Source organism: Trypanosoma cruzi, genomic scaffold (assembly GCF_000209065.1).
Source record: "Trypanosoma cruzi strain CL Brener 1047053517035 genomic scaffold, whole genome shotgun sequence".
Taxonomy (NCBI): domain Eukaryota; phylum Euglenozoa; class Kinetoplastea; order Trypanosomatida; family Trypanosomatidae; genus Trypanosoma; species Trypanosoma cruzi.
In genome coordinates, this window is record NW_001849510.1 from 19,189 (window position 1) to 31,514 (window position 12,326).

The window sequence follows — 12,326 nt, forward strand, 5'->3', positions numbered from 1 at the left end:
GAGCGGTTAGGCCAAGTGAGTGCATATTTATGTATGCGCATCATGGTGGCCACTTCCACGGCGTGATCCCTCCATTTAGATTGGGCGTGTGTATATATATCTGTGTGTGTCTGTCTGTGGATGTGTGCCTTCATAACTCACGAAGTGGCAGACTTTGGGGTCCTCCAGCCACACGACCACGCCGCAGGGTGAGGATCACAAAGTGGGCGGGCGGGACGGCAGAAGCAAAAACAATTAAAAATTGTCCGGACACCACTGCCTCCCTGCTTCCGGAACCGCGCCAGTCGACGATTCATAAAATGGGGACAAACATTCCAATTGTTTTCTGTCTTTGGCCTTTCTGGCGGGATTGGGCGTGGCAAAAAGAATGAAAAGAAAGGTTGCGGCAACGGTTCCGGGATCAGGAACCGCACCATGGTGCGTCGAGCCTTGCGCGAAGGTTCCTAGCGGAAAAGTCGCATGGTACCCCGGAACGTGCCCCACAAGCCCTAAACAAGTTGCTTTCGTTTTCCAGAGAACAACGCAAATACGCTAAATTGTTCGAGGAACAAAACTGCCACAGGGTAAGCTACAAACATATACATATATGTATCCAATCCGAACAGAGCGTTCGACATGTCACGTGCGTGGGAACAACAGAATAAATAAATATATGCGGAGCAAACAACGAGGATTTGGCGGACCCACTGCCTCTCTATTTACTCACACTTCCTTCCCGTCGTATTTTATTCCTTTGGGATACTTGAGGATCCGGCCAGCAGCCCAGGCGAATAATCCGGTGCGATTCCCTGTTTGCGTGTCTGCCACATGCATAGTTTGATTCAAGCGACGGTGGCGCCTCCACGCAATCAAACTCTTGTGTTGCCGCATTTGCGGCGCCAATGAGTTTTGGGCAGCCAAAAAACACACACACACAGACGGCCGCAACAAGAAGGGCGGGGCGCATCCAAGTCCACGGCGCAGTCCTTCACTTCTCTCCGCCCCAACGGAATATCACTGCGGCTCACAGCAGGTTGTGGTGGGTGGCGCCCACACTCACAAGTGAGGCACGACGCACACCATCCGCTCCACTCCGAGTGCACTCAGCAGGCCGGCGCCCAGCCACCCCCGTGCCACCGCAGAGGGGTGCACAAGCAATCGTCGTCGCGGACCATCGGTGCCTCTAGCAGAAAAGAAAGAGAAGAAATGGGGACATGCCAGAAGCACAACCAGCAGAGGGACACTCAACGGGACACGGAGACACAAAGTGACAGTGGACACGGCACAAACGGAAAACAGCCGCAGGGAATTAACCAAAACAGGAAATGAAACGAAAAAAAGAATGAGAATCCCGCAGGACTCCCGGAAAACAGAAAAAAGAAAAGAAATGATTCGGCAGGAATTTCATGTGCCATGCGGCTCAAGACGATCGGGTGCGTGCATATATATTACCTGCACAAAAGAAAAATAAAATAATAATAATAACATCGCGTTCTTCCACTAGCCCACACAACATTCCTCGCATTTCATGCGGCATCCGGCCTTTTCTTCCAATCCTCGCTCGTGCAGTCCGTGGGACGCACAGCCGCAGGGCCGGCACCGCGTGTGGGTGACAAAGCAAATTAAAAAAAGAAGAGAAAAAAAAGGAAAACACACATACTGTACTAGCCGTCCCCGCAAGGACACGCACGACTAGTCCCAATCACCGCACAGCAGCACAGACAAGGGCGATGACGAGCAGCAGCAGGGGCGTGCGCACCCACACAGTGGTGACGTCGCTGCCGTCCGGACTGAAAGTCGGCAACAAAGCGGCGATATCTTCTGTACTTTCGTTTGCACTTTCGTCTCTGGTCGGTCGGAGCGGATTCGTGCCGGTAACGGTGCTGTTGCCTTCGCCACTGGCGTCGGATTGGCTGTCACCCTCATTACTGTTGTGGGAAGTTTCATTGGCTGCCCCTTCTGCGGATGTCAGCGGGCTGACGGTGAAGTTTTCGCTCGGCCTTGAGGCAGAGCCGTCCTCAGCTGTTTGGTCAGGCAACTTCTCCTTGACGGTGACGTTTTCGCTTAGCATTGGATAAGAGCCGCCTTCGGCTGTTTGCTTAGGCGACTCCTCCTTGACGGTGATGTTTTCGCTCGAACTTGGGGCAAAGCCGTCCTCGGCTGTGTGGTCAGGCGACTTCTTCTGCGGTGCCTCAGCTGCCTCCCTCGGCGGAGTGACGAGACCGCCCTGTGCCTGGTCAACAACCGCCGTTGTCGATGCAGCCGCCGTAGCTGCCGGGGCCGCTGTTCCATTCCGCGGCTGCGACTGAAGCCGTTGCGCGCCATCAGTGGCCTCCCGATCATTGTTTATTGCCGTCGCCGAGCTGCTGTTCCTTAAACCCCCGTACGTCGCAAATTCTATCTCAAACATAAATTCTACCTGGTTACTGGGAGGACTGCAAAATACTCTCCTTCTCCAAGCTCTGTAGAAGTCCCCACCGGCAACGCACAGCCGTGCACGCTCATCACTGTCTTGATCGACTTCTCCAGGCTTCTTAGGGCACTTTTTCCATTCCTCTTCGCCTCGAAGATGCCAACTCAACTTACCGTCAGTCCCGGGACACGAAAAATGCACAAACACAAAGGTTTTTACCGGCACAGCAGTCCCGCAGACGGGCAAGCAGCAGCAGCAGCACAAGAGCGCGAGGATCAGCAGGTCGCACACCACGCGGCGCCGCACAGTCACCATCATCATCATTCGTCGTAGAGTCGCTCGACTTTGTGAGACAATCTACACAGCGGGGCAAGGACAACAAGAAGAAGAAGAGGGGGAGAGGAACACATGTGTCGCACTACGGGGACACACACACGCAGACGGCCGTGAAGCAGAACCCAGCACCCCACACGCACCCAAAAGGGGAAGGAGGAAAACAGTGTAGCCCCTAGGCTCCGATGGATGTAACTGCAGTTCCGGGAACCGGGAAGGGATGCGCATTCCTCATGAAGAGCACGCACCCACAATGAGTTGCCGAGCCCGCAGGAGATATGCAAGCAGGAATGACGGTGGGTGGGCGTTCGGTATGCGGTGTGTCTCACGGGAAAAAGGAAGCAATGCAAGGGACAAACCAAAATCCCTGCATTTTTCCATAAGCGGAGTCACATTTCGTTGTCTGCCAGGCAAATGACATCGGATGCCTCGCTTAGCCGCATCCGCCAGACGCCCCGCAGCCCACGTCCATCGCGGAGAGAACACGCAGCTCCTCAAGCTTCCCTCACCGGCACTGTCGTGCCAGCGCACGCATGTGAGTGACGCGCAAGGGTCCCACGAGCCCAACGGTGAGTCGTTGCACCGCAGTTCCCACAACAAACTGGGGCACCTCGCTCCCTGCCCTCCGCGGCGGAGTCACTCCCGCACACACCGCCACATCCGCCGCACCGCCGCGAATCACGGTCCTCCCACAAGACTCTCGCAAATGCACAGCACACACGCACCCTCTCCTCCCAGCAACCAAAGAGAACGCAAAATCCAAAACTTCTGTAAGGAAAAAACAAAAGATGACAGCTCTGTCATGTCAACAAACTGAAGTGACGACAACGAGGTGCGGCCGCAGCAGCCCGACCCCTCTTTCCCCAGCGCGTGGCTCCCCTCTCTCCCTCCCTCGCTTCTCACCCCATAGCCGCCATGAAGAGGTCCCTCGCGGATCGCCTGTCACAATTCGCCGCCACCCACGATTGAAGGCAATGGACGAAGTGTCGGCGGAGCCGCAGTGCACCCATGTGCCGCGCAAGCGTGTCTCTCGCCACAAGGCTCTATCAGCACCCCCCGCGCCACCGTCCGCCTGCGCCGCCTTCACCGCCTCGTCACACCAGCAGTGCAAGGCACCATTCTGGAGAAGATGCTCCCGCAGTAGCGCGCCAACGCTGCCGTCCGTCAGCTGCACTGCGCAGTGATTTCCCCCATGCAGACAGCACCGCAACTCGCTGAACGCGACGTGAATCTCCAGATCTATAGTCTCAGCGCAGTCCATTAGCGTGTAGCGGAAGCAGCGCAGTCCCACAATTTCATCCGCAAAGCAACGCCACTTGCCGCGCCAATGCCACGCCAACAAAAGACGGTTATACGCGAGTGGGTAGCGCTCCGCAATCGTCTGCTGCAGGCGCGCAAAGAACACGGAGCGGAGCAGCTCCACCGAGGACCCGGCGTGACGCGTTGCCATGAAATCCTGCATCACCTGCTGCGCCAGCGCTTCCTCCGTCATCGTTGGTCCGTCCGCGGGTGGCAGCGTCAAAGGGAATCGCACCGGCATTACACTATCGCAACTGGAAAATGCGGTTTTGCCACAGTAAGAAACTCCACGCCACCTACCAAAAACGAAAAAGACCAATGGGTAAAAGGGAGGGATGGTCACACAGGATGGGGGGAGAGCAATGGCAAGGAAGAAACACACAAAGACACACATCCGCAGCAAAACCACAACGTGCATCCGTCCCGTCCGCAGCAAAGACGCCCCTCCATTGGCCCACACGAACACAATAACAACAACATCCAGTCGATACAAATGGTGAAGAAGAAGGCAAACCAAAAACACTCAAAAATGGCACGTAAATGCATGTATTTATCCATAAATAAGTGTAGGTTAAAAATAACTGGCAACATTTTCTTTGAAATGTGAACACCCCTCACCCATGCATTGCATGCTTGTCTCGTGCCATCGCTCAGTAATGCGAGTACTTCTTCTTCTTGTTGTTGATTATTTTCGCTTATTTTATTTTTTTTTGGGGGGGGCGGGGGGTCTTCTTCTTTCCGTCACTTTTTCTTTTTGCTACAAAAGAACACACGCAAAAGATGGGAGAAAGAAAGGGACAGGGATTTCACTGAGAGTACTGTCGTATTCCTCCTCTTACTACGTTTCCTCAAAATTCCCATTACCACCACCACCACCACCATCATCATCCTCATCATCATCACTACCGCCCCTCCCCTCTCCTTGTTTCTCACGCTTTTGCTTTGAGCTCATGTATGCCAAATGTACGTCCTAAATATCTGAAGCCGGTGACACCTCCTCCCCCGCGTGCTTCGCGTACTGCCGCCTCCACTGCACGACTTGCTGCGCCTGTTCGTGCAGACCCGCTTTGAGGAAGGAGCTGGAGAGTGACAGTGCCGTGGCGGCGTCTGGAACCCAATTACGATCGCGCAGAAGGTGGAGGGTCTCTACCGTCTTGTCAAACCGTCCCGCCCTGGCGTATCCCCGTGCAATGGCGTTCAGTGATGTGTAAGACAGGTCCGCGTTCATCGAATTGGCCTTCTCACGTAACTCATCTACGCGGCTCATGTCTCCAAGGCGGCAGTAGTACGGAATAAGGGTAAGAACATCACTCGCGGTAAGAGTATTATTTTCATCCGTCTTCTTTAACTCCTCGACGCACTTTTCCATGTCGTCCGGGGCTGCGCAGCGGCAAAAGGCGTCAATGAATGACCAAATGACTTTTCTAGTGAAGAGATGACGGGACGTGGGGGAAGTGACCTCTGTGTAGAGACGGTGCACTTCCTTTTTTAGCCTCGCCCGGCCGTAGGATGTGGCCATGATGCAGTATATGAGGTCATCCATGGGGATCCCCGATGACTTCCGCTGCTGCACAATTTCCTCCATCCGCTCAAATCGTCGCGCGCGACCGTAACCGTCCGCCAAGATATTGTGCGTGACAGCATTATTGGTGTAGCCCTTCTCCAGAAACTCGGCATGAAGTTTTTCCATTTTGGCAACATCACCTGTTTTGGCGTATGTGTTCATCATCTGATGATACGTCACGGATGTCGGCATGGTGTCAGGGGACTGCTTCATATCATCAAAGAGCGACTCCATCTCTGCTACTCTCCCTGATTTTCCCAACATGTCAAGTACAGTGGTGGCCGTTACGGGGTTCGGTGGTACTTGTTTCATCATGCTGTTGAGAACCGCCTGCATCTTCCCGGCGTTGTGTTGCCTGCTGTACAGCAGGAGAAACTGGTTGTACACCTCCGTGTCTGGGAACAGCTTCGACGACAGCAGATCATCCCAGGCGTTGCTCACGCCGTCCACATCGCCCATCCTGCTGAGAGATGACGCCAGAACGGAGTAAAACGCGGCGGAGACTTCCCCCTCATGCTCCTTCAGCAGTTGAATGACATCGCGTACCTTCTCGGCGTCCCCCCAGCGGGCAAAAGCGGTGATGAGGGTTCCAAAGGTGACATCATTCATCGCCGTTCCCTCTGCCTTCATTTTTTCAATTAACTCGGTCACCTTCTCACGTTGACCGCTCTTGCCGTATTTGTTTAGCAGCACATTAAAGATGTCCGTGGACCACGATGAGATTTCTTTGAGAAGCTCCTCCAGCTTCTCAGAGCCCTCCGCATGATTGGCGTAAACATGAAGCATACTTGTCTGCACATGCGGATGGTCTGTCAGGCCTCGCTTCTTCGCCTCCGCGTACGCGGCCTCCGCCTTTGCTAAGTCATTGGCGTAGATGCGAATGAGCACCGCGAATGTGACGGGTGTCAGTTGCAAAGTCCCAAACCCCTCCCGTCGCTTCATCTCCTCCACAATCGTCTCCACTCGTTCCAAGTCGCCCAAATCGCCAAAGATGCCTATCATTGTGTTGTACAGCTGCACATCCGGCCGCACGTGTTTCTCCACCATCTCCTCGTAGAGCTTTTCAACATGACGAGGATAATATTTCCCTAGCGCACGAAGCGTCCATGCATATGTTTGAGAATCCGGATGCACACCCGCCGCATCCATCTCCTCCTTCAATGCAATCACATCCTTCACATTTCCCATAAGAGCAAACCACTTTAGCAATTCATTGTACACACGCACATCGTTGGTAAGGCCATTGTATTGCATACGTGTCCATGCGGTCTTCAGGGAATCGGGCCGCCCCGCTGCCCCATAGCCACGAATGACAGCGCGGATGTGTGCGGCACTGATATCCATGTCGGGATCTCCTTGCTTCAGACGAGACTCAATGGAGGACAGAAGAGTGTCCACCTTGGACAGCATGAGTTCCTCGCTGCCACGATCGCCAAAGTGAATAAGCCGGGCGTAGGCGGCAATGATGATGGAATTCCCTGTGACATCCGGAAAATAGCCAATCTCCTGAAGCTCAGCCTCCACAGCCGCAATCTCCTCCACAGAAGTCACGTGTCGCATACGCTGCCTAAGAATAATGGCAAAAGTTGCCGCATCCAACGCGACAGACTTTTCGCGGGATGCCTGAAAGACAGCAGCGAAAGAAGCCTCATCGTCGCGTTGGTAAAATACACGGAAGAGAGCACGGAAGATGTCAGTAAGGTCGGCGGGGTCTATGTTAAGCTGCGTCACTTTTTGCAACACCTCCATGATCTTCTCCGTCCTGCGAAGTTTGTCGTAGCCGTCAATAAGCGCAACGATGTCCTCCCGTGTGAGGTCACTAAAAGAAAGTCCCTCATGCAGCGCATCGGCCTCCTCCGGATGGTTGGCGAAGAGGTACGCCGCGATGCACAATGGCCGCATGGCGGGATCGGACCGCATCTCATTTGCCAGCTGGATCATCAGCTCGCTGCTGTCGTTCTCCTTGTAGGACTCAAAGAGGTAGCGCAGCGCATCCACGGAGATAACGCAGCCATACTTCCGAAACCGAAGGAAGGCGCGAAAGAGTAGGTGAGCCATGTCGTGCTGCGAGTACTTGACACACTCCTCCATGATACCCTCCATTATTTGCGAGGCACTTGCAGGGTCGATCAATTGCTTTCGAAGAAATTCCTGAAGAACAATCATCAGGTGCGTGACGGTGTTGCGAAAGTGCAGTTCCCGCTTACGTGAGCGCCACACTTGTTGACGGACATGCTTCAGCACATGCCGTGGCTTTGTACGCACCACCCGCACCAAGTCCTCCTCATCCTTCTGTGAGAAGGGCTGAAAAGATGCGGTCCTCTGGCTGAAGCGAAGGCATGTGAGGCCAATGGCTGCATGGCGACGGAGCAACAACCGACACGTAAACATTTGAATGTACTTTTAAATAAACTCCCCTCGTGCACATACACGCATGTGGGGCCACAGAGCAACAACGGAAAAAGAAAAGGAAAAAAAAAGTTGCAGGCTGCAGCAAAGAAAATAACTCACTTCTTTCAGAGGCATAATAAATTCCTTTTTTTTTTCCCCATTTATTTATTTTTCTGGGAGAAAAAGGGGGAGGCGGTAAAAAACTCCCCTTCACCCCCCCGCTAACGCATATGCGCACAGGCAGGTAGACAGACAAATACAAGAAGTGAAAAAAAGGCAGGTATAAAAAACTGTTTTTTTTTTTTCTATTTTTTGGTTGTTGTTTTTTGTTTGTTGTTTGTTTTTTGAAACGGCAGGTGGGGCTCTCACTCCCCCATTTTTTTTTTCTTCTTTTTTCAATTGCCTTCGGCCCCATTCATTTGTTGGGTCGTCCTGAATCGCTTCAACTCATCGATGCGTGCGTAAAGCCCCTCCCGTCTTCCATTCATCTCGCGTGAAAAGTCGCCAAGGGATCGCATCAGGGCGTCGTTCCATGTTTGGTAAAAACGAACCGCCTCCTCTACACTCCGCAGCCTCCCACAATCTGCCGTTTTGATGCAATCGTCCTCTACGCCAATGCAGCTGCTCAAAAGTGCGGTGACGCGTCGCATCGCACGTTTTTCCTCAAAGGACCACGCGTCCACACCATGCAGGAGATCTGCCAAACTGAGGCTTGCGGCTTTCTCCCTTTCCTTATCATCCTTATGGCTGCCATATGTACGCAGCGTGGCCCGCACCATCTCCACAGAACGGGCGACGTCGTCCGCTTCCTTTAGAAGAGGCTCGAGCGCCTCCCGCTGTGCATCTACCGACTGCATCAATGCGGCTCGCTCGTGAAGTGCTTCTTTGCATGTCGACTGCAGACGCTGTACCTCATCACGCAATTCATCCCGCAGTCGGCTGGTGTGCGTAAGCCGCTGGAGTAGTTGCTTGTAAATCGCATTCGTGTCCTCGCCGGCAGTAGGCGTCACGGCACTAATTTTATGTATTTTGTCGATCCGTTGTCCCTGGCCGCAGCCGTGCAACTGCGCATCCCGTAGCGCAGCGACAAGATCTCTGCTACGGGCATTCAACGCCTTCACCTCCTCCTCCTCCGCCGCCAACTCATGCAGCAACGCAAAGTAGCGGCTACGAAATAACTCCGCGGCGGCACTCGAGCGGGTTTCACGTCCCCTCACGATGTCCAGCATCTTTTGGTTCGCCTCCACCGTCCGCTGCCACGCGTTACGCGGGTCGACATCTTCTTTGCATGTGCCGCTGAGCCCCAATGAACAGTTCAGCCCCCGCGTCCGCTCCATCCGCAGGTCGTTTAAGAAGAGCTCCTCCTCCTCCTCCTCCTCCTCCTCCTCCCCCTCTCCCTTTGCAGCGGCTCCACTGAACCACACACAAATACATACACACACACGCAAATGCAGCAGCCACAAAAAAAAAAAAAGACATTTCAGTAACAAATGCAACACACACACACACACACAAAGAGTCCAACACGCCTCACCCACACATCCCGGCCAATAAGGCACGTGTATATATCACAGATGTCTGTATCCGTAATGTATGTATATATTTATTTATATATTTATGTATGTTTCGTGCATGGCGTTGTGAGAAGTGACAAGCCGCTCAAAAAAAAAAAAAAACCGCAGTGTAATACGCAAGAACAGACAGACAGAGAGAGACGGACGTGAGATGCAAATTACCGTACTTCCCCCTCCTCTTCCTCCTCCTCCTCTCTTCCAGATTGAGACAGCAAGAACAGCAGACATCCGAACGGCAGCCTAAAAATCAATAATAATAATAATAATAATAAAAGAATGGACTCTCCACCACATGCACCAGCGCATAATTTCTTAAAGTGAGACAATAAAGAATATATATATACGTGCCATTGGGCGTAGAAGAAAAAAAAACTCTCAAACACCTCACGGAAGATCAGTGCAAATTTCTTTGCGTGCATCTCTCCCTCTCTCTCTGTTTCTTTTCACTCCACCGGCCGCAGCGAAGTAACAAATGAAAGAAAAGAAAAAAAGAAAAAGGCCTATTGATCCGGGTGGTTGCGTCTACACCCATCCATAAACAGCCATCGTATGAGATGACACGACGTGCCGCTATGTGCCTGTGCCTCAAAGCCCCCCCCCCCCCCCCCCCCAAAAAAAAAAAAGGGGAGGGGGGGAGGGGAAACCACATTATCGCAGGCATTTCCTCTTGTTGTTTGTTTTTTTCCCAAAAAAAAAAAAAAACTATTCTTCTGCATCTTTCCTCTCCGTGTTCTTCTCTGCGTTTGTGTAAAGTGTCGTCACCCACCTTTTGTTGTTGTTGTTGTTGTTGTCTTTTCACTGCACTCCTCTTCTTTTTTCTGTTATTATTATTATTAATCGTGCCGATGTGCATGCATCGTTTAAAAGAAAAAAAAATTTTCCTTCGCCTGTCGTTCCCAGTCACGGGGCTCCGTTGGGTGCACGCGTCGTGGCGACCCACGGCGGCACCACCAGCCGGGGGTTGTGACGCGGCGCGGCGGTGTCCATGCCTGGTGCTCCCTCCCTTCTTTCGTCCCGCAGGCACGCCTCGAGGACGTCGATCTTTTCCCAATCCACATCGACGGGATCGTCGTCGGATGATATCGGCTCCCCATCGGCGCTCATGCGGCGACTCATCTTCCACTGACGCTCCGCCTCGTCGTCTGAGAAGTCCGGCCGTGCGTGTGGCGGCAGTTCCTCATCGTTGATGTAACTGGCGTCGGTGCCACGTCGCATGTCACACTGCGAGACGGGGTCGTAAATGACGCTTTGCTCGCCAAGGTCGTAGCAGAGGCCCACACCGACGGTCAGTTTTCCGCCGTCGCAGAGGGCGTCAAAAACGGCGGGGAGGCACACGATGGCGTACGCGCAGCACGACACAGGGCCCATCACAGTCGTGATGACACCAACCACGAAGCCGTCACCGAGACAAAGACGCGTCCCGGCATCCATCACAAACGCCCCGGAGACGTTGTCTGCCACGACGGTGCTGCTGCGCGCGATGAGGCCAGTCACGGATGCCACCGTCGCCTCAGAGACACGCTCCATGGGGATCTGCAGAAGCGGCTCACCGTTCGCGTCACGCAGCGCCGCCTGCACCAATGCAGAGGGTGAACCCTCACTGTGGGCGGCAGTCACCTGCCCCTCCGACAGAACATCACTGCCCTTCCCCTCGTCCCTCTCGCGAATGCCGTTTGTGTTCCTGTCATCATCCCCCGCATCGTCATCGGCATCATCATCATCAGCGGCGGCGGCATCATCGTAGCGCGGCGACGCGTCAGGCCGGTGCCGTCTGATTATCGGCTCGGAGTCCACGGAGCTCAGTGAGACGCGCTGCCGCCTCACGCCTCGCACGTCCTCCGCCAACTCGCATGAACTGCCCGCCGACGATGCATCCATTCGGGGGAAGCAGCAGCAGCAGCAGCAAAAGAAAAAAGAAAAAAAAACTAAACTAAACTAAACTGTGCCCCACGGCAAAATGCGCAGCAAAATACACCGTGAGAAGACAATTTTGTTTGGGTTTTGTTCATCCAAAAGGAAAAAAAAAAGGGGGGGTGCAAATAAATAAAAATAATTAATGAATGAATGAATGAATTAAGAGGGAGGAGGCAACAGCAGCTGCGAGCACATCGCTGGTCGTGACAAGACGACACGGATGGTGTCATCCCTGCCAAAAAAAAAAAAAAAAAAAGGGGTGGATGGGCGGGGAAAAAAAATCAAATCAAACCAAATAAACATCAGACGCCTACAGTGCAAACATACACACAGGAACAAACAGAGAGGGAGAAAGTGGGGAAAGAGAGAAAGAAAACAAAAAGAGAGAAAAAAGAGGAATAAAAAACTAAACATAACAAAAAAAAAAAAGAAACGACAGCGGCCAAAACGTGTCTCATGCAGCGTCCTCATCGTCATCATCGTCTTCAAGGCCGTACACGCCGTACCAAAGGTCCACGTAACCGCCGTAGATCCAATTGGCCATCATGCAGTACGTACTAACACACAGCGCGGTAGAAGCCACCATGACGATATCCGTCCGGCTGCGGCATAAGGACCGTCCGCGACTTTTCAATGCGTCCCACACTCGCAGTCCTGGCGTGGCAGCAAACATGAACACACACACACACACAAATAAAGAGAGAGAGAAATACAGAAACAAATAATAACAACTTTCCGCTCTCACCCCTCACTGTAAGCTTTCCTTGTGGCCTTCGCCCAACACCGTGTGTGTGTGTGTGTGTGTGTTTGTTTCTAGGGAAGAGGTGAGAATGAAAAGGTCACGTAAAGAAGAAGAAGA

The 12,326-nt window shown here is 53.1% G+C and overlaps 6 protein-coding genes across 6 annotated transcripts, besides 28 other annotated features; all 6 read right to left on the reverse strand.

The window, feature by feature from the left end:
* Positions 1 to 3,921: a sequence feature (areas not merged during assembly with more than two copies in the genome that could not be assigned to a particular haplotype).
* Positions 82 to 127: a microsatellite.
* Positions 131 to 271: a mobile genetic element.
* Positions 1,443 to 1,464: a sequence feature (AT_rich).
* Positions 1,682 to 2,716, reverse strand: Tc00.1047053508737.10 (mucin-like glycoprotein, putative; the record flags this gene model as incomplete). Its single annotated transcript, XM_812573.1, has 1 exon — positions 1,682 to 2,716. The coding sequence occupies one exon, from the start codon at positions 2,714 to 2,716 to the stop codon at positions 1,682 to 1,684; it is 1,035 nt and encodes a 344-aa protein (XP_817666.1).
* Positions 3,531 to 4,265, reverse strand: Tc00.1047053508737.20 (uncharacterized protein; the record flags this gene model as incomplete). The annotated part of the gene is made up of 1 exon (XM_812574.1): positions 3,531 to 4,265. One exon carries the CDS (start codon positions 4,263 to 4,265, stop codon positions 3,531 to 3,533), a length of 735 nt encoding a protein of 244 aa, XP_817667.1.
* Positions 3,922 to 4,941: a sequence feature (heterozygous, non-Esmeraldo-like haplotype).
* Positions 4,883 to 4,926: a microsatellite.
* Positions 4,942 to 5,753: a sequence feature (areas merged during assembly that could not be assigned to a particular haplotype. This can correspond to areas where the two haplotypes were merged or to regions with more than two copies in the genome that were merged during assembly.).
* Positions 4,995 to 7,979, reverse strand: Tc00.1047053508737.30 (hypothetical protein, conserved; the record flags this gene model as incomplete). Its single annotated transcript, XM_812575.1, has 1 exon — positions 4,995 to 7,979. One exon carries the CDS (start codon positions 7,977 to 7,979, stop codon positions 4,995 to 4,997), a length of 2,985 nt encoding a protein of 994 aa, XP_817668.1.
* Positions 5,754 to 6,882: a sequence feature (haploid, Esmeraldo-like haplotype).
* Positions 6,883 to 6,968: a sequence feature (areas merged during assembly that could not be assigned to a particular haplotype. This can correspond to areas where the two haplotypes were merged or to regions with more than two copies in the genome that were merged during assembly.).
* Positions 6,969 to 8,328: a sequence feature (heterozygous, non-Esmeraldo-like haplotype).
* Positions 8,273 to 8,325: a sequence feature (T-rich).
* Positions 8,329 to 9,107: a sequence feature (haploid, Esmeraldo-like haplotype).
* Tc00.1047053508737.40 (uncharacterized protein) lies at positions 8,375 to 9,316 on the reverse strand (the record flags this gene model as incomplete). Its single annotated transcript, XM_812576.1, has 1 exon — positions 8,375 to 9,316. One exon carries the CDS (start codon positions 9,314 to 9,316, stop codon positions 8,375 to 8,377), a length of 942 nt encoding a protein of 313 aa, XP_817669.1.
* Positions 9,108 to 9,259: a sequence feature (areas merged during assembly that could not be assigned to a particular haplotype. This can correspond to areas where the two haplotypes were merged or to regions with more than two copies in the genome that were merged during assembly.).
* Positions 9,260 to 10,013: a sequence feature (areas merged during assembly that could not be assigned to a particular haplotype. This can correspond to areas where the two haplotypes were merged or to regions with more than two copies in the genome that were merged during assembly.).
* Positions 9,338 to 9,378: a microsatellite.
* Positions 9,399 to 9,493: a microsatellite.
* Positions 9,569 to 9,604: a microsatellite.
* Positions 9,722 to 9,747: a microsatellite.
* Positions 9,803 to 9,825: a microsatellite.
* Positions 10,014 to 12,326: part of a sequence feature (heterozygous, non-Esmeraldo-like haplotype) that runs on past the window's edge.
* Positions 10,145 to 10,164: a microsatellite.
* Positions 10,323 to 10,344: a microsatellite.
* On the reverse strand, positions 10,454 to 11,431 carry Tc00.1047053508737.50 (hypothetical protein, conserved; the record flags this gene model as incomplete). The annotated part of the gene is made up of 1 exon (XM_812577.1): positions 10,454 to 11,431. One exon carries the CDS (start codon positions 11,429 to 11,431, stop codon positions 10,454 to 10,456), a length of 978 nt encoding a protein of 325 aa, XP_817670.1.
* Positions 11,238 to 11,295: a microsatellite.
* Positions 11,476 to 11,495: a microsatellite.
* Positions 11,591 to 11,611: a sequence feature (AT_rich).
* Tc00.1047053508737.60 (hypothetical protein, conserved) lies at positions 11,627 to 11,947 on the reverse strand (the record flags this gene model as incomplete). The annotated part of the gene is made up of 1 exon (XM_812578.1): positions 11,627 to 11,947. The coding sequence occupies one exon, from the start codon at positions 11,945 to 11,947 to the stop codon at positions 11,627 to 11,629; it is 321 nt and encodes a 106-aa protein (XP_817671.1).
* Positions 11,828 to 11,900: a sequence feature (A-rich).
* Positions 12,253 to 12,278: a microsatellite.
* Positions 12,313 to 12,326: part of a sequence feature (GA-rich) that runs on past the window's edge.